The sequence below is a fragment of the Thrips palmi genome, unplaced genomic scaffold (genome assembly GCF_012932325.1).
Source record: "Thrips palmi isolate BJ-2018 unplaced genomic scaffold, TpBJ-2018v1 HiC_scaffold_17, whole genome shotgun sequence".
Classification (NCBI taxonomy): Eukaryota; Metazoa; Arthropoda; class Insecta; order Thysanoptera; family Thripidae; genus Thrips; species Thrips palmi.
The window spans coordinates 12603737-12624228 of NW_023144626.1; the positions used below are offsets into that span (position 1 = coordinate 12603737).

Below are 20492 nucleotides of genomic sequence, written 5' to 3' on the forward strand. Positions count from 1 at the left end.
AGACATATTTCTGGACAGTGGAAAAGTGGCAGTATTGCGCCAGGGGGTCGCAACGGCGGAGAGCGTGAAGCGATGCTCCCGCCGTCAGTGCAGAGCAGAGGTTGCGCACTTCGAGGTTATAAGCTAGACTGTGTTTTTCAAAACGCTTTGCACCGATGGATCGAGCTTGAAATTAAGGGTGCACTAGGCTAATTGCCCTTCTCAAAACTCCCAAAACACCGACAAACACGATAAATCATTGGCTGAGCGATAGCGAAGCCCGTTACTCAGGTGAGGTTGAAAAGTTTTGTCTGTCTGTCAGCACTACTCCTCCCGAACGGCTCGGCCGATCTAGCTGAGATTTTGCAGGGTAATTAGTTCCGTCCCTTGGCTCGGCACATGGCAAAATTCAACTTCCTATCTCTATCCGTTCGGTCATAATAACCAAAAAAGCACTTAAAAACGGCAGAAAAAAGCAACTGTTTTACAACCTTTGGTTTAGTTTCGCATAGTTGCCAACGTTTTAGAGGGTGCTGATGCCGAAAATAGATTCCATTCTGACCCCTGACTCAAAGTTAAGCCCCATTAGTGTGCATTTGGATCGCCAAACGTTATTTTTCGTGGGGGCCACGCCCATTTCTACGGTTGGTCTAGGAAAGCAGCCTGCCGAAGACAGGTCAGCGCCGCAGGCAGGTAGGTGTATACGCCAGGTGTGGATTGTCGAAACTGGCGCAGCAACGCGAAGCCTGTTACGACAAGACATGGTCCGGCGTACACCTATCTTGAACAACGTAGGAAAAAACCTCGTCTGCGCCATGTTGATGTAAAGGTTTCCGCCCTTGTGTTCGGTTGAATTGGAAGTATCAGGCAGTCCACTAGGCCTAATGCACCCCAAATTTTGTGCTCTTCCGATCTGTGCAAAGTACTAACATCAAAGCGCCACAAAACTGCCAAATCAGTCATTTGAACACGCTTAAGGCGATGAAAAGCCCTGGCTTCTAGCTCGCTTCGCTCGCACAATTGATCATTTTGCACACTTTGGAAGGACGCTAATTCTTAGGACCCGCCGAGCACAGCTCAAATGCCGTAGCTTCATCAGCACCATTATTGCTGGTTAATTGACTTTTGAACAGTCAAATTAGTTCTTAGTAGAATCCGTGATCCCTGCATTTGAAAGTTTCGTTTATGATACGGTGATAGTGGGGCCCTTCAGACTCATTTCCGGAGGGGCCCCAGCACCGCCAGTCCGCCCCTGATGATTCCGCCCGGGATCGAACCAGACCTTCTGCGTGTGAAGCAGACGTGATATACGCTACACCACGGAATCCGGATGAGGCATTTAGTGCGAGTGGTATCAGGGGGTGGCAACAGCCTAGTGCGCGCGTGAAGCTATGCGCGCCGCTCGGGCCGGCAAGGAGCGGCCGGGCGGCTGGGCCGCGCGGCCGAACCAAATTAAACAGAACTTTGTCAAAACTGCATCGAACTGAGTAAACGAGGTCATTTTTAGATTCTACGCAAAATTTCCTATCCGTGAGTGACAATGGAATGGACTTTTGGATATGTAAAACAGTTCTAAAATCAATTTGAAAACCAAATTTACGGCACCAGACAGCCGACTTGAAGTTTCCCTTTCACTAAAAAAGCTATTTCCGTTCGTTTTAGGTCCATACATACAGCGAGCCGACTGTTGGCCACTATTTTCCGGGTTGCTTGGTACACTTGGAACGCCAATACGACTTCTGTAGCAGAAATGCCGATCCAAAAACTAATTTCCATTTTTGGTCCAAAATTGTATTTTGCAACTTTGGAGGTTAAAAGGACAGTTTGAAATAGGTTTCTCAGCATTGTCAACCTCACCAAGCAACCCAGAATTCAATTCTCTATCGCCCTGCTGTGTTGGATTTGCAAAAGGAGGTCAAACTTCTAATTGAAACGAAAAGGCCCGAAGCGCTGCAAAACCGCCAAAACAGTTCAAGTATTTTGTGGAGCTTAATGTGTGAAAACTATTTCTCAGATTGTAAATCCAACCACACCACCTTGTAGGCCAGTCAATTCTACAGCTCCATTGTAAGTTTCATCGCAATCGGAGACCAAGAGTGAAGGCGGCAGAATATATTTTAAAGTTAGCTGCAAAAATCTGCCGCAGCGATTTCTCATACTTGCGCCCGCTCGACCAATCAACCAAACTGATGGGATTTACAATTATTATAGCTGTCTTTACTCTTGGTCTCCGATTGCGATGAAACTTACAATGGAGCTGTAGAATTGGCTGGCCTACAAGGTGGTGTGGTTGGATTTACAATCTGAGAAATAGTTTTCACACATTAAGCTCCACAAAATACTTGAACTGTTTTGGCGGTTTTGCAGCGCTTCGGGCCTTTTCGTTTCAATTAGAAGTTTGACCTCCTTTTGCAAATCCAACACAGCAGGGCGATAGAGAATTGAATTCTGGGTTGCTTGGTGAGGTTGACAATGCTGAGAAACCTATTTCAAACTGTCCTTTTAACCTCCAAAGTTGCAAAATACAATTTTGGACCAAAAATGGAAATTAGTTTTTGGATCGGCATTTCTGCTACAGAAGTCGTATTGGCGTTCCAAGTGTACCAAGCAACCCGGAAAATAGTGGCCAACAATCGGCTCGCTGTATGTATGGACCTAAAACGAACGGAAATAGCTTTTTTAGTGAAAGGGAAACTTTAAGTCGGCTGTCTGGTGCCGTAAATTTGGTTTTCAAATTGATTTTAGAACTGTTTTACATATCCAAAAGTCCATTCCATTGTCACTCACGGATAGGAAATTTTGCGTAGAATCTAAAAATGACCTCGTTTACTCAGTTCGATGCAGTTTTGACAAAGTTCTGTTTAATTTGGTTCGGCCGCGCGGCCCAGCCGCCCGGCCGCTCCATGCCGGCCCGAGCGGCGCGCATAGCTTCACGCGCGCACTAGGCTGTTGCCACCCCCTGGTGGTATGTCCCAAAGTCACTAGAGCCCCTGCACGCTCAACCTCGTGACCGTGTCCGCAGCCACCCGCAAAAAGACCTCCACTTCCAGCTTCGCCTTGCCCTCCAGCATCACCGCCTGCTTGTCCTTCCCTCCAAACCAGACCGGGGCAAGGTGTTTGAGGCTGCCAGGAGCCATGAAGCATCGAACTACTTCATGCGCGGGGGCCAGTACACCAGATTCTGCGACTAAAGCTTCCTGCACAGGGCGAGGCTTAGAGTGCTTTTATTTAATTGTTGATAATTGATATGCTGTTAATTGAGCCAAACAAACATGTTTTTCCGAAAAATAAAAATATAAAAAAACCTATGTCCTCTGCCACTGTATGAAACACAGCGCAGCCTCAAACAGCAGACACCGATCAGTCCTCCAACACGTTATCGAGGCCATGCCTTCCACCAACAACCTCCGGGTCGAGCGGACCGTCCCGGGCTCGGGGAGCCTGGACAAGCCCGACCTGGTACTCCTGGACGAGGCCGCGAAGACTGCAGTGATCGTCGACGTGGCCTGTCTCTTCGACAACAAATACCAGACGTACCAGGCCAAGAGGGCCGAGAAGAACGGCAAGTACGCGCACCTCGCCCTCCACCTCCAGCAGCGCGGCTTCACCGACGCCCTCCTGGTCGACGCGCTGGGCACCTGGGACCCCGACAACGAGGGTAAGCTGAACATGCTGGGCGTCCCATCCGCCGCCCGGGCCAAGCTGCGCAGACTGGCCGTGTCCGACGTCCTGCGCTGGTCCCGGGGCATCTACGTGGACCACGTGAGCGGCGGGAGGCAGTAGAAGACCACGGTCACCCTGCCTGCCCAGCTCGGCCGACTCCCTGGACGACGGCGAGCTGAGCTTTCGGTATTCAAACGGTGAGTCCACCCACGCCCGTGATCCTGTACTTCGCCGGGCTCAACAATCTGGCTGTGCGCGCGTGTGACCTGCCCTTCGGAATGCCCCATGACCTTGATACCAAGCACCTGAGCCAGTACGGCGAGCCGGTCGGGCAAATTAGCGTTTCAAAGAGCTACCGCAGCGCCACGCGCGGCCGCCGCGCGAACTAAGGAATCCGTGATCCCTGAGGCCGCAGCCGCAGGGCGTTCGCTTAGCGTGGGCTGGGCTGACTTTGCTCCCCTTCTACGTGGTTGTCACATTGTTTTCGGGTTGCAAGAGACGATTAGCGATGGAAAGCGGCGTCAAGTCGAAGAAATCGCGCAAAGATAGACATAATTGTTGCGTACCACAATGCAGTAACGTGAAAATCGAGACAAACCACCTGCACCAAGTGCTGAAGGATGAAGTGGAACGCCTAAAATGGGCAATTGCAATAAAAACCGGAAAGAAACTCGGCCATAAAATGACAGTGTGTAGTAAACATTTCAAGCAGGACTTCTGGGTTCGAGACGGCAAGAAAACGACCATCTGTAACGGGACTAGGATAATCCGGATGAACCTGACGGCTCATATTCCCTCGAACCTGTCTGTGGCGGGGCTAACGGCGGTAGTCTTTTACCCGGGGCAGCCGCAAACTTGTGCTAGGTGTGGCTCCAGTGAGCACCTCGTGAAGCAGTGCACGGAGACCCCCAAACGGGGCCCGAGAACGGCTCGCAAATTCATCGCGGACGCGGTGATGAGTCAGACAGCGTCGCCTGCTGCAAGTGTTGTTGACGGTGAAGGCGCTGGAGGCAGCCAGCCCAATTTACCGAGGCCCCGACGGGGCGACGCCCCCTCCCCAGCGGTGACCTCGCCCCGAGCCTCGCCCCTAGTGCGGCAATGTTTTAGTGACCTAGGCTCTGCAATCCGTACTCGTATGAGCGCCACACACTCAACACATCTTATGACCGTTTTTATACGTATTGCGATGGTTTTTCATCGGAAGGTACGCATAAATTTGCACATACGTAGTATGCTTAACTGTTTCTTCATAACAAACTAAATTAGCTTGTTAGCTGAGCGAAAGCGAAGCTCGTTACTCCAGTAGGATTGAAAAACTTTTTCTGTCTGCGTGTGTGCGTGTGCACTCACTCGTGTAAATGTTATCACAATGTCAGAAACCTGTCTGAAAACCTGATCAAAATTCGCGCACCTCTGAAAGCTGAAAACATCTCCTGACATTCTGTAGAACTCACACCATCAATATCAGAGTAAGTTTTCAGAATTTCAGCTTTCAGAGGTGCGCGAATTTTGATCAGGATTTCAGACATGTTTCTGACATTCTGACAAAATTCACACGAGTGCTTCTCCTGAACGGCTCGGCCGATCTGGCTGAGATTTTGCAGGGTCATTAGGTATGTCCTTGGCTCGCCACACACCAAAATTTAGCTTTCTATCTCAATCCGTTTGGTCATTTCAGCCGAAACACTTAAAAACGGCAGAAAAAGACAACTTGTTCGGTATTTTAAACTTTTTGTCGAGTTTCATGTTGTTTCCTATGTTTTTGAGGCTGCTGATAGCGAAAATAGAACCCATTCAGACCCCCGACCCAAAGTTAAGTTCTATTGGTCTACCGTCACCCTAGCGGAATTTTCGGGACGTATTCCGGACGTCCCGAGAGCGTCAGGTTTTTCTCATTATGGATGGTCTCAGAGCGCGCCGGCTTCGTCCATGGATCGTCCCGCATGTGTCCTTACGTATCCGGAGACTCAATCGAGGTGTCCCTCCCGCATCCAGAAGGTATCGTCAGTGTCCGTCCGTCGTCCAGACATCATCCAAAGCGTATCACTGGTCATTTGACAAAGTGGCGTAAGTCCACCAGAAGTCAGATTCTTTCTTTGTAAACATTTTTCGGTGCAGCTACTAATCAGGAACGCCTTCAGAATCATTGCAGATTTTGTTCTATATGTACATCTGGCCACTGTGCTTGGTACAGGTACGGTCCCCATGATAAGTAATCAAATTTACCTCATAACAAATGCCTGTGAGACATTCCATGCCGGTTCGGCCAGGGCCTGAAGGTGACCATTGACGATTTCCGCGCCGCTTTGGCATTTTTTTGTACTCGTCGAGATAGGACGATTGCCAAATTTTTAGGTCCCTAAGTCCATTTTTGCGCCCAGGGTGGCGTTTTTTAGATTTCTCTGAACTTATTTTAGTAGTTTTGTTGAAATTGGGCACTTATTTCCCTTTCTTGGCTCTCCACGGCACAATTTCAACGCTAGCGCAATGATTTTGTGCTTAAAAGATGCGTATTGAATAGAGGAAGAGATTCCCGTGGTCAAATTTTACTTTCAAACCCATCTTCGTGGTGACCCAAGCGATTTTGTAAATTAAAAACATGTAAAAATTAGGTAATTTTGCCTAATTTCGGGGAGGGATCTTTCAATGACCGACATCGAAATTTGAACTTTTTCTGACGGATTCTTGAAGGTCTTGGGGAGATCTTTCGAGTTCCGGTGCCAGAAAATATGGGACCGGCCCTAGTTTAGCCGCTACAGCCCTCCAAAGTTTCGAAAAATCCCAAATTTGCACCAAATGGTGCAAAGAGTGAACTTCGGCTTGCAGGCCCAGGGCAATGGCCATGCGGGTCCCAGGCCACACCGGCCCAACTATAACTGACCTCTGCAATAACTTCTACTTGACCCCAAGCCCCAGGGTCACACACCGGCCCGGGGAAAGGGGAGGGAAGGAAGAAAAAAACGTGAATTTTCAAAAAATTACGCCTTTAGCTATGTCCTCCTAGCCCCGCTCCAGTGGTTATTATGGACCTCGGATCCCTTATGTTTGACAATACTTGACCTCCCCTCTTCATCCCCCTCCCTCAATCCTTCCCACTCGGAAGAAGAGGGTGCTCCATTGTCATTCGCGCTCATTTGTCCGGGGAGCGCCTGCGATCGTAGGGTAGGCAGCCCCCACAGCACGCGTGCCGTTCGGTGGCCTACGTGCAGGCGCTTCGACCTGGACGCACGGCCCGTGTACGCCCTCTTCGGCCGTCTCTGCTGGAGGCGTCATCTCAAAAGATAACCAGTAAAAGGGGGTTGGAGTTTTCAAAGAATAGACAAGTTCACCAAAAATGTTGCACATTGTATTTATTTCCTTATTGATTGTCAACTGTGCTCTTAATAACTTTTTTTCTGAGTTGTGCTAAGTTTCTGATCCTTGCGATTTCATCCTTGCTTATGGAGTATTCTGATGACGGTTCCTCTGACACTGGAACTGTGGCCAGAATGTGTGGGATTGGTGCCACATAGCCACTTGACTCCTCATTCCATGTAAATCTTGTTGCTGGGAGAGGTGGGTACAGCAACATTAAGTCAGCCTCTTGCTCTTGGGTGTCAATATCGGTTAGGAGGGCCACATAGACTTTTTTTGCCACTATAACGGCCACATAATTATTTATTTCAAGGGTGAGAGGCTCACTGGCTTCGCAGATCTCGTGCACAAGGGTAAATCGAGTGTCAGAGCTAACCCTTTTGCATCCAACTGTAGTTTCTAAATGAAGAAAAAAGGTACAAATTTTTAAGAATGGTTTTCAGATATTAAAAAGAAAATGACTATTATTTTAGACATACCAGATAGGGGAAAAAAGTGATGGAATGACCTAGTGCCAGGAATTGGTAGAGCAATTATATCCCTGTCACTTATTCTTCTGAGATCAACCTCTGCCTTGGAAATAAAAAAAAATGAGACAGTACTGCTTAAGGCGGAGCTCTTGCAAAACTCAAAAAGCCTCTGCGCATCTGTAATTTGATTATCAATAGGGCGTTGGAGACTGGCTCTTACAGCACTCCGTTTGACATGGGCCCCAATTGCATCACAGGTTGACTTCCCATGGCTCGTGGCAAAAAAACACCAAGTCATTTTTATCCCATATTTGGAGAAATGCCTGTTAATGGAAGAAAATACATGTCAGGTTTAGCATGTATCAGAGAGAAAAGTACTTTCTTCAGCAATAATTTAAGATAAAACAAGAATAGTACTTACTTGCACATGTAGATAAAGCTCCGAAAGTTTTTGTACTGAGGACCACAGCCATCAGTCAAGTACGTTACTTTCTTAATGAAAGGGAGTTTCTCAGTAATGAATTTAATTGTAGCGTCTTGAATGGCTTGCACCAAGGAGGAGTCATGATCCAAATCATCAGAAATAAAGCAGAGACTAACATGCTTTGAAACCCCATCTTCCTTGTAATAGATGACAGTTGGATGGACTGTGGATTGCTTTTTGGACCAGTGGTAATTTTGAATGGCATCTTGGAGCAAGCATGAATAATTCATATTGAAATCCATGATAATAATAGCTTCATCAGAGTTCATACTTTCTTTCTTCTCCTTCAAAAATTTTCCCTGTTCTCTTGATATGTAATCATGTGGTATAGCTTTACGCAAATCACTGACTACTGAATGAAGAAGATCTTTAACAGTACTTTGATGGGTAACAATTTCAGCCCTGTCAACTGTTGTCCACTGATTGTACTGTACTGTCTCTTGTAAGATGTCTTGGAGAGCATCTGCATCGTCAAGTTCTTCAGTCTCATCCAGTTCTTCCGTCTCTTCTTCAGAAGTATCAGTCCATCCTTTTAGAATGTACTTCTCAAGAATAGAAAGAATGTCTTTTTCCTTGGGGCACTTTGGACAAATTCTGAGCATGCACTCTCTAGTAGAGGGTTCACAAACTAAAGTTGGAATAACTTCTTTCAATTTTTCCTTGATCTTGAGTGCATGGAACTTCAGCTTGAGATTTTGATGAGTGGTGCACAAGCACACACTGTGGGTTCCCGCTGACCCTGCCATCACACAGAATTTTGGTCGAAGGGCAGCAAAAAGAGAGAAGCCAAGTTTTATGGAAGGGTTTTGTTGCTTGAAGATAGCGTACAATTCTTTTAAGTTACCAAGTAAAAGTCTTTTCTGCTCATGCACACCCTGTCCCATGCTCACGCTGTCTCTCTTCCCAGGCATCACTCTACTGACATCATCACTACAATAAAATTCAATCACTAACTTTTTGGTGCTCTCAAGAATTGGGCGACCAAGATAAGGTGGTGGTTTTGCAAAAATGCCTTCAGTTGCACGTAGAGTCTTGGCCTTCTTAGCTGCATACCGAGACACTTTAAAAAATTCACTAACTTTCCGCACTGACCATGATGTTGGAGCAATTGTCAGCAGTTGAATTTTATCTTCGTATGGCAAGGATGGAATCTTGTCTCGAAGTGCAATTAAAATTTCATAAAAATCAGCTGATTCTGGATTTTCACCTAAGTCTAAGGAATTCTCTGGTAAATTCAAGGCAGTGCACAATTTCTTCCTTACAATACTGTCTATATCTTCAAGTTTCCTCTTGGCATAATTAATTTTTCTTCCCTTTTCATAATATTTCAAGTCAATGGGTGCTCCTGATATAGTCTCAATGAAAGTTTTAGCCTTTGCCTGTCTTATGGTTGGTGAATCCACAGATGCTGAGGAGTGTTGAGAGTTGGTGGGAGTGTTATCATCATCATCATCTTTAACTGCATTGGTTTGAATCCTCTTGCGACATGCCCCACACAGGTATTCATCCTCTGACAAAACTATTTTTTCTTCAAGTGTCATTGCTTGCTTTCGCAGTTCCAGTGATGGAAGTCGAAGGTCAGAGAAAATGGGTGCATAATGTTTGTCAAAGGGATCACAGCAAATGTTCTTGGTAGAACACAAGTTTCTGGTATCAGAAAACTCTGAAAAGAGAAGAAAATTTTATAATAAGGGTGGAAATACTCCCTCATGGGAGTGCATTCTAAAAAGTAACGAAGTCCAGTTAAGCAATAGTTGGGAAAATGTTACCTGCTTTAGCTGATGTAGAGGGCTGTGTTAAGTTAATCCCTTCATTTCCGATATCAGTTCCGGTTTCAGATGATGAGGCCTGAATCTGATTGACATTGGAAAGTTCATCAAAGTTGATGGCACTGGGAGCCTGACCAGCACTAGAACCTAAATAAATATAAATTGGAAAAAAAAATTAATCTTTTTCTTTGTATTTACATTTTCCAATAAATGAAGATTGTACTGCAAAACTTCAACAAGGTAATTACCTGAGCAGGTAGATGTAGATGGCTGAACTAGATTGCCAGAAAGTCTGTTATCATCTATAGCTACAGATGTCGAGGCCTGATTCCGATTGTGTTTGGTGGGTTCAACAAAACTGAAGTCACAAGAAACCTGGTCCGCAGTGGGATCTGAATAAATAAAAGTTTAAATAGGACTTTGAAACAAAATGATAAAACCCATTGAAGATTTCACATTCCATAAGCAATTGACATAGTACTTCAAAATTTCAACAATAAATTACCTGCGATGGTAGATGTGGAAGGCTGATCTGGACTGCCATAATTTCCGATACCACCTGTGGCTGAAGTTGTTGAGGCGGCTTGAGTGGGATGAGTGGTTTGTTCAGGGAAATTCCAGTCAGCATTAGAATCTAAAGAAATAAATTTTAAAATATAACAGTAATCTCTATCTTATTCATGAACTACAAAAAGAAAAAAAAGGAAAACAAAAAGCAATACCTGACAAGGAACTGCTGCGCAGACCTGAAGTGCAGGCTTGACTAACATTAGGACTGGTAAATTCAACCAAATCAGTAGATGTGCTGCTTGAATCTGAATGGAACAAATGAAGAACAGATTATTAAATTATTAAATTGTTAAAATACAAACATCAAAAATCACTTGACTATTCAGACCTTCAGTGCAGCCAAGAACCCTTTGACGGCATTTCTTGCACAGATACTTTCCAACATAAGGCTCCAACTTGGTACCAGCATATTGAGCCCCAACCTTAAAGACACCGGCCCAAACATTTTTTTTGTGCTGGCCAACACAAAAATTTATGGGAGCTGGAGCTTGAGCTGGTTTTTTCTTGGCTAAAACAAGAAACATAACCTAGCTTCGACATCAACAATCTTGGTAAACACTAACTAGCGACGTGATGACCACCCACCTCGTTCCATCTTTCATTGAAGAAAGGAACATAAAAGAGCTGCTCTGTGCCTTCGGAAACCTCGCAAATGATTTAAGAAAGCTTCACGATAGAAAATATCATGACCCAGAGGGAATGCCATTCACCAGCGATCACAACAAAAATAACAGCCCTCGAGACCAGTCGTGTTACCAATTAGTTGGCAAAAATATCCCCCATCGTAGCAGTGATCCAGGACTACCAACTTGAAACAAAGCGGCTCCAGCCAGAGCCACTGCCTTACGATCATGTGTGGTCTAGCCCTTAATGGTACTCGTATGCAGCGTAGGCCACCGAACGGCACGCGTGCTGTGGGGGCTGCCTACCCTACCTGATCGCAGGCGCTCCCCGGACAAATGAGCGCGAATGACAATGGAGCACCCTCTTCTTCCGAGTGGGAAGGATTGAGGGAGGGGGATGAAGAGGGGAGGTCAAGTATTGTCAAACATAAGGGATCCGAGGTCCATAATAACCACTGGAGCGGGGCTAGGAGGACATAGCTAAAGGCGTAATTTTTTGAAAATTCACGTTTTTTTCTTCCTTCCCTCCCCTTTCCCCGGGCCGGTGTGTGACCCTGGGGCTTGGGGTCAAGTAGAAGTTATTGCAGAGGTCAGTTATAGTTGGGCCGGTGTGGCCTGGGACCCGCATGGCCATTGCCCTGGGCCTGCAAGCCGAAGTTCACTCTTTGCACCATTTGGTGCAAATTTGGGATTTTTCGAAACTTTGGAGGGCTGTAGCGGCTAAACTAGGGCCGGTCCCATATTTTCTGGCACCGGAACTCGAAAGATCTCCCCAAGACCTTCAAGAATCCGTCAGAAAAAGTTCAAATTTCGATGTCGGTCATTGAAAGATCCCTCCCCGAAATTAGGCAAAATTACCTAATTTTTACATGTTTTTAATTTACAAAATCGCTTGGGTCACCACGAAGATGGGTTTGAAAGTAAAATTTGACCACGGGAATCTCTTCCTCTATTCAATACGCATCTTTTAAGCACAAAATCATTGCGCTAGCGTTGAAATTGTGCCGTGGAGAGCCAAGAAAGGGAAATAAGTGCCCAATTTCAACAAAACTACTAAAATAAGTTCAGAGAAATCTAAAAAACGCCACCCTGGGCGCAAAAATGGACTTAGGGACCTAAAAATTTGGCAATCGTCCTATCTCGACGAGTACAAAAAAATGCCAAAGCGGCGCGGAAATCGTCAATGGTCACCTTCAGGCCCTGGCCGAACCGGCATGGAATGTCTCCTTTTAGATAATTACAGTGAAACTAAATTTTCTTTCAAAGGCCTTTGGTTAAAGGTAAATTTGATGACTTATCATTGGGACCATATCTATACCAAGCACAGTGACTAGATGTACATATAGAACAAACTCTGCAATGATTCTGAAGGCGTTCCTGATTAGTGGCTGCACCGAAACATTTTTACAAAAAAAGACTCCAACTCCTGGTGGACTTACGCCACTTAGTCAAATGACCAGTGGTATGCCGACTGTCCCAGGTGCATCCCAAATGTATCCAAAATTAATCCACAATGCATCACATCCGCCTCCACTCTCTATCCCACCCCATAGGTTTCACAATCTGCCGGACATTCCAAATAACGTCCAATGCGTATCCGCTCCATGCCAGATGCATCCTGAATGCATCCCAGGCGTCCTGAACGCATCCAGAGGTACCCGGACCGTCCCAGAACCATACTAGATGCATCCCACCCGCTTCCAGCTGTCCGCTCGGCGCCCATAATGCAGCCGGGGTGTTTTGAGCACGTCCAGAAGGTATCCGGACCGTCCCAGGGGCAACCCGAGTGCATCCAGTCCGCCTCCAGCAGTCCTCTCGGCGTCCACACTGCAGCCGGGGCGTCACGAGCGCGTCCAGAAAGTCTCCGAACCATCCCAAAGGATCCCGAGTGCGTCCCACCCGCCTCCGTCCGTCCTCTCGACATCCAGAATGCATCCCAACCACATCCATCGCATCTTGAAAAAATCCAAAATATTTGAATAGCATCCAGATCGCATCCATTGCACGCACATGCGAGGTGTGGTAAGGGTAGGTGCCGGATGTCGTAGTGATGCTTTGCGGATGACCCCTGTGCGCTGGATGAGTTAGACGACTTCCGGAGGAGGATGCGATGGATCTTTCTTGTGGACTGGCGTCTGGAAGTGCTGGGTGTCTTCTTGATGTGTGATGAACGTCTTGAAGTGGTGCTACTTTGCCGGGAGTTGAACCCGGTCCCTTCCGCTTGCTGGTCGACTGCTTAAGCCCCTCGGCCACCGCTTCCTTCTTAGAGGAGATAGAACTTTGAGTACTCTTAAGCTTCATGCAAAAGTGGCATCCACCCAGCATCCTTGTCTCGTCATCACCACGAATCACGAAGCAACCCCAAGCCATCCTCGCATCCATGCCATCTCTGAGCCAGCCGCCTCGTATCTCTGCATCCACGTAAGCAAACTATATCACAACGGCGTCCTAGTATCCAACCGTTTGACACGCATCCCTAGCGCGTCCATGCCGTCCGTCTTCATCGCGAAAGCATCCAGCGCGACTGAATAGCTTCAATAGCATCCGTAGAGTATCCAGACGACCCACCCTCATCCTGAGCGCATCCGTCGGCCTCCAGTCCATCTCAGCAATCCATTTGGCATTACGAGTGCATCCAGGGCGTCCTGTAGGAGTACAGAGCGTATTCAGACCGTCTACATACAACGCACCCAGGATGCGTCTTAAGTACATCCGACGCATCTTTGATGCATCCAAAAGATGTCCAGTGCATCCAAAATGCGTCCAATAGACATCCAGGATACGTCCAAAGTACATCCAACACATCCAGAAGGCGTCCAATTCATTGGCTGAGCGATAGCGAAGCCTGTTACTCCAGTGGGGTTGAAAAATTTTTCCTGTCTGTCTGTCTGTCTGTCTGCGTGTGTGTGTACACTACTCCTCCTGAACGGCTCGGCCGATCTGGCTGAGATTTTGCAGGCTTATTAGGTATGTTCTTGGCTCGGCACACGCGAAATTTCACCATCCTAGCTCAACTGGTTCAGTTTTTATAGCCGAAAAACACCTAAAAAACGGCGAAAAATCGAGTTTTCTGCAGGTAGATCACCTCTGTCTTGAAGAAAGGGGGGTCTGGGGGGCGGAGCCCCCCAGCTTCGTCAAGTAAAAAAGTGACAAGGGTCAAGATCGTGTTATCTGTAGATGAAGCAACTCTATCTTGAATTAAGGGGGGTCTGGGGGGTAAGGTCATATGGAAGATAGGTCTGCGCAACCGAGATGCATGCTGGGAGACCGGGCAGCTAATCCCTCCCGAATCCGTCGCCGGCCGCAGCGGAGGACCGCCTACCTGCCTGCCAGCCTGCCTGCCGGCTTGCCCGGTCTCCCAGCATGCATCTCGGTTGCGCAGACCTATCTTCCATATGACCTTACTGGGGGGCGGAGCCCCCCAGCATGCAACACGTAAGAAGTAACCGACGATGGACAAGCCAATGCCTGCCGAAGGCAGGCTAGCGCCGCAGGCCAAGGTAGGTACGCCAGGCGCGGATTGGAGGAACAGGCCGCGAGACATCGCGAAGCCTGTTACGACAAGACGCGGTCTGGCGTAAACCTACCTTGTATCCAACGCATCCAAGATACGTCCAAAGTACATCTAACACATCCAGAACGCGTCCAAACTACATCCACCACATCCAAATGGCATCCAAACCACATCCACAACATCCAGATGGCATCCGAATCACGTCAGTGACATCCAGATTGCATCCGAAACACGTCCATGGCATTCATTCTGCGTCAACGCATGTTGGGAGACTTTTGGATGGGCTGGATGTGATTTGGACGCGTCGGAGACCTATGTTCCGACCACTCTTTGAAAAGGTCTCAACAAGATCTAGGGTAAGGTGCCCAGTGATGGCCACTTTTAGCGCACTGATGCGCCTTTAACCCCTTTACTAAGTGTCCCGCACGTCGTACCGGTATGAAAATTTCCAGAAACATAAAAGAAGGATAGAGTAAAGGTTCCCAAGGGTAGAAACCAGCAAAATAAAATTTATTCTTTGAGAAAAAATTAACCAAACTATCAGTACAGTTTGCCCAGTAATGGCCACCTTTTGCCCAGTGATAGCCAGGGTCCCGGCCCAGTGATGGCCACACTAGGGTTTGAGCGCTTTGTTTTCGTTTTTGACAGTTATTGAACCCAATTTCAGCTGGTTTGCACCTTGTTCGAAGCTACAGGGGTCACTGTGTCTTAGGGAACGGAAATCAGTGTAATCCTGGGAACCTACCCTGGGAATCTACTTGTGTTTATACCATAAATATAGAATTAAAGTTAAAATTTCAAGTTTGCGATAGAAAAGATTTGGTTTCCGAAATGATTTGATCTCGAGAAGGTGAACATGTAATGTTAAGCATGTTATAGGTACAGACTTCAAATTCAAAGGTTTATCGGTGTCCAAAGTGGAAAAAGGTACAAAATGCATCTTTTTTCCTGTTTCAAGGCCGATAACTTCTGAAAATCAAGCCTGAACCTAAAACATGCTTAACATTTTTTGTTCATCTTGTTGAGGTGAACGCGTTTCTGAAATCGAATTGTTTCCATCGCATATTTAAAATTTTGACTTAAAAACAACACTTATTGTACGTACGGAGTCTAAACAGTTTCCATGGTACCGTGAATTCAGGTCCCCATGAGGCAGGCGGAGTGAGATGCCAGGTCAAAACCAAGATATTTCAGGCAACAAACTAGACGGACATGCACGGCGTCGCGTCAGTCGTTGCAAAGTCTGCTTCGAAACACTAGTGTGGCCATCACTGGCTGTGCACTGTTTTGCCTGCCCAGTACTGGCCACCACCCCTTTTCCCTCAAATGTAACGAAATTTCAAAAAAACTTGCATGTTATGGTTAACTTGCCCTCTTTCGATTCTTCTGACGTGATGTTTCTCTTGCACGGACCTCGTATTCACAAATGACAAGCGACGCCGTTAAAGCCTGCGCTAATCTGGGCCGGTAAGGAAAGCAACGTTCGACCGGCCGAGAACGCAGTGTTCAGCGCGCTGCGCCCGTGCGGCCGTCCCTAACACTAAAAAGCTGAAATTTTTTCGGCGTTGTGTTGCCAATATGTGACAGTACAAAACCTCAAAAGCTCAATTCTTTAACTAATCTCGCCTGGTTGGAAAGTCAGCGCAAAGTGTGAAGTGGCCATCACTGGTACCCTGGCCATCACTGGGCACGTTACCCTATTCAAATCAACAATAAAAATTTTCAGTTGGTCACCCCCCTTTTTTCAAGATAGAGTTTAAAAATCAGTATCTTGAAAAAAGGGGGGTGACCAACTGAAAATTTTTATTGTTGATTTGAATAGATCTTGTTGAGACCTTTTCAAAGAGTGGTCGGAACATGGGTCTCCGACGCGTCCAAATCACATCCAGCCCATCCAAAAGTCTCCCAACATGCGTTGACGCAGAATGAATGCCATGGACGTGTTTCGGATGCAATCTGGATGTCACTGATGTGATTTGGATGCCATCTGGATGTTGCGTATGTGGTCTGGATGTGTTTGATGTCTTGTGGCCGCACCCTGGATGTGTTAGATGTCTTTTGGACGCATCCTGGATACGTTGGATATCCTTTGGACGCATCCTAGATGCGTTGGATGTCCTTTAAACGCATTTTGGATGCATTGGATGTCTTTTGGATGCATCCAAGATGCGTCGGATGTACTGAAGACGCATCCTGGATGTCCTGGATGCTTTCGGAATGCCTTTCGGACACTCCGGCTTCTCTCAGGACGCGTACAGTACGCCCCGTATGCATTCCGGATGACGAGAGGATGGCTGGAGGTGGACGGTATGCATTTCGGATGCCGGGGGACGGTCCGGATGCGCTTTGGACGCGTACAGGATGCCCTGGATGCACTCGGGATGTCAAATGGATTGCTGGGATAGGCTGGAGGCCGACGGATGCGCTCAGGATGAGGGTGGGTCGTCCGGATACCTTACGGATGCTTACGGTACGTTGCAGACGCGCTGGATGTTTTGGGGATGCTTTGCGGAAGAAGGCGGACGCCATGGACGCGCCAGGGATGCGTCAAACGGTTGGATACAAGGACGCTACTGTGATTCAATTTGGCCACGTGGATGCAGAGATACGAGGCGGATGGCTCTGAGATGGCAAGGACGCGAGGATGGGTTGCGGATGGTTCGTGATGAGATACGTGGACACACATGGGACGATTTCGGAACGCAGAGATGCGGTGGATACGTCATGGACACCTTATGTTTTTCTGCCTGGAATGCACAGGATCTAATCTTGATGCGCGTCGGACGTCATTGGATAAGTTGGACGAAACTAGGATGGCCTGCAGGATGCGTGGATAGCTGTAAGATGCATCCAGTAGGTCGTGGATGTACGGGATGGCAATTGGACGAATCCTGGACGTCCTATTCGCATCCAGCATTCCAGCAGGGCAACGGGGGTGGGACACTTTTTCACGTTTTTTTTGTTTTTTTTTGGAACGTCAGAGGCAAGATTCTCAACCCAGACCAATGGATCCTACCTATGTTAAAGTTTGACCCTTTCCCCATGATTTCATGCTTGTCTGGTTCATTTGCCTCGATTATATCGTTTCCCAGCGGTCTCGAAAGAGTGTCCCAAGTTACCCCATGACCGGGGGTAACTTGGGACAGTAGGTAGTTAGCTACATTCCCATGCATCTATTGATGTTAATGGATGTAATAAATTTACCATGTTGTTCAAGAATTCAGGCCAAGGAACTCTTGTAGGACCGATATTGGACTATATCTAAGGGCTCTACGTGGAACTCTCTCTTCTACTGGTATTATCCAAGCATTTTCTGAAAATTTCAAAATATGGATTACCAGAACACAAAAATGCAGAGCAAGGCATCTCTTTCCATCATCAGCGTAATCCGAAGTTTAAGTCATGAGAGGGACGGTCAGTCAACTCCTAGAAGGCTAGGACTGCTGGAAACATGAGGAAAAGACTATCCCAAGTTACCCCGTAAAATTTCGATTTTTCATAAATTGAAATCAGGACCGAAGATGGGAAAACTATAATCAACGCCCTTCTGCTACCTTGATTGTCTGTGTATGATCTAACAACTCAGAGAGACTAATCGGCCAAATCTGCATATCACTCCTTGCACTAGGGTCAACTTGTCAATGATTGACATTTTTTGTCAAAAACCCTATTATGTAGTTTCCCGTTTTACACATACACTCTAATTCCAGGAACGTGACATCACGTTGAAACAAACGTGACAAAATGTCACGTTCGTTCGAGCATTGTGCCACGTTCGTTTGAATGTGAACAAGCTGATTATTGGCCAATTCGCACCCGACCGAATGTGACACAATGCCACAATTTTCAACGTGATGTCACGTTCCTGGAATGAGAGTGTACTACTAATTGTGATGTTATGCATCTCTTCCACCTTTCCGCGCGTGCCCTGAGGCCTCTGAAACAAAACCCTGCTACGGGTTTGACGCTAGGAACCCCCGTCGCTGAATGGCAGCACCAACAAGCTGTACAGGGCAGACTGTCCCAAGTTACCCCTGGTGTCCCAAGTTACCCCCGTTGAAGGTAGATTTTGATGACCAAATGCTATTTGTTGAGTGGATCACGCCCATTTCTACGGTCTGTCTAGCAAAGCAGCGCCGCAGGCCAAGGTAGGTGTCTACGCCAGGCGTGGATTGTCGAAACTGGCGCAGCATCGCGAAGCCTGTTACGACAAGACACGGTCTGGCGTACACCTACCTTGTATTATGTATGCTCAAAATGGTTCGTAAGGTTTCATCCGCGTGTGGAGTGGAAATTGTCTCTCATCAGTGTTCTGTACTTTGCAGTGCTCCAGTACAGCACCAGTTTGCTGTGAAACCAGTGTGTGTGGCACACACATGGTTCAGGGTGCCTTGGGTGTACAGTAACGTATGCCCCTGTGCCTCCATGGCGCCCTTGGTCCAGTACCTCTCCGGTCGGCCATCAGAACAAGTTCATCAACATCACCGTCCATCTGACCCGGCAGCTCAACAGGAACCTCTACATCACCAGCCATACCAGCCATCACAACAAGCTCATCCACAGCACCGTCCAATAAACCAGCCAGCCCGACAGCAACCTCCACAGCACAGTCCATCTGACCAGCCAGCATAACAAGAAGAATCGGAACCGTCCGTAGAACTAAAGAAACCTCCGTAATAGTTGAATCATCCATCCATTCCTCCATCCTTCAGTCACCCCCGCCTCATCATCATTCTTTTTATTTTTTTTATTTTTTTTGACTGACTGTTTAAGTGACACGTGTGAAGGTTTGACTGAATGATTGGGTGACTGAGTGAGTGTGTGAGTGAGAATGAATAGGAATATGAAGAATAAATATTTTGAAGTATACACCCACCAATCTTCCTATTTTTCTCACTGATTCTCACGGTATCAACTTTTCATCGTATTACGCATTAATATCATCGTATTACGAATGTATATCATCGTATAACGCATGAATTTCATCGTATTACGCATGAATTTTATTGTAGTTTAGGAATATGAAGAATAAATATTTTGAAGTATACACCCACGAGTCTTCCTATTTTTCTCACTGATTCTCACGGTATCAACTTTTCATCGTATTACGCATTAATTTCATCGTATTACGAATGTATATCATCGTATTACGCATAAATTTTATTGTAGTTCTATGTTCTCATTTCAACGTATGTTATGGCCCTTTTATTGGCTGAGCGATAGCGAAGCCCTTGCCGTGTTTGGGCGCTCCGAAAAGTGACTGGTCGTGCGTCTGTCTGTCTGTCTCTCTGTATGTAATCACTCACGTTTCTCAGCAACTACTGAACGAATAGTATCCAAATTTCACACCTGAAGTCTCCTAAACATCCTACAGGGGGAGTTTATCTCAGATTAACAATTATCATCGTTTGAAATATTCAAAACATCATTTTGAACTAGGTAATTAGCGTGTTTAGGTTGGTAGCAGCGTGTGGCTGACCAATTTCTCATACCGGCTGCCGCGCTTGCAAGCCGTCTGCAAGACGGGACGGCACTTATGCAAATAAACAAACTTAAGAGCAAAGGGGTTCTCAAATAGGTACTGAGATTGTTTTTTAACATTCTAGAATGATTGAAACCCTTCCGGGGTGTCAACAGAGGAAAATACGGAAAGTAAATGTGAGAATGGTTTACGTGTTTCGTTCCCCTCTTCCCCCTCCCCCGTCACAGGGGAACAGGTCAGTGCACTGAGTGTAGTTGTGGATTGTAAATAGAATGTTTTCTTTGCCTTTGAGTGCATCTACTGATTTTAGTCTCTCTGATACTATCCTAATTTTTAAATTTCATTGTAAATAAAATCAGGTAAATGCATGAATAACTTCTGTTGAAATTAGAGGACATGTTAATTGTCTTGGTTTGTCTCGGGGAAATGACACTCTATTGCAATGCTGCAAGCTAACATGAATATTCTAGTACTTACATCTATTGATGTAAAGAATCCATAAATAGATGTATTTTTTGCAATAAATAATCCATATATTTAGTGCTAACAGATTTTGAACTGATATTGGGTTTAATGAGACGATT

General features: G+C 46.5%; 1 protein-coding gene and 1 non-coding gene across 3 annotated transcripts; both read right to left on the reverse strand.

Annotated features, from left to right (window-relative positions):
• Positions 1–1235: 1235 nt before the first annotated feature.
• Trnav-cac lies at positions 1236–1306 on the reverse strand. The gene has a single exon. It is a non-coding gene; the product is annotated as a tRNA-Val (tRNA).
• Positions 1307–6942: 5636 nt separating this feature from the next.
• LOC117643849 lies at positions 6943–12091 on the reverse strand. Of its 2 annotated transcripts, XM_034382966.1 has the most exons (9): positions 10875–12091; positions 10618–10797; positions 10442–10534; positions 10225–10353; positions 9968–10111; positions 9720–9866; positions 7888–9613; positions 7476–7789; positions 6943–7395 (listed from the first exon to the last, which is right to left on the reverse strand). In XM_034382966.1, exons 1-9 carry the CDS (start codon positions 10882–10884, stop codon positions 7001–7003), a joined length of 3138 nt encoding a protein of 1045 aa, XP_034238857.1. In that variant the 5' UTR covers positions 10885–12091; the 3' UTR covers positions 6943–7000. The 2 variants fall into 2 exon arrangements, with proteins under 2 accessions (XP_034238857.1, XP_034238856.1); XM_034382965.1 differs by having other exon boundaries at positions 10618–12091.
• Between the last annotated feature and the right edge of the window lie 8401 nt (positions 12092–20492).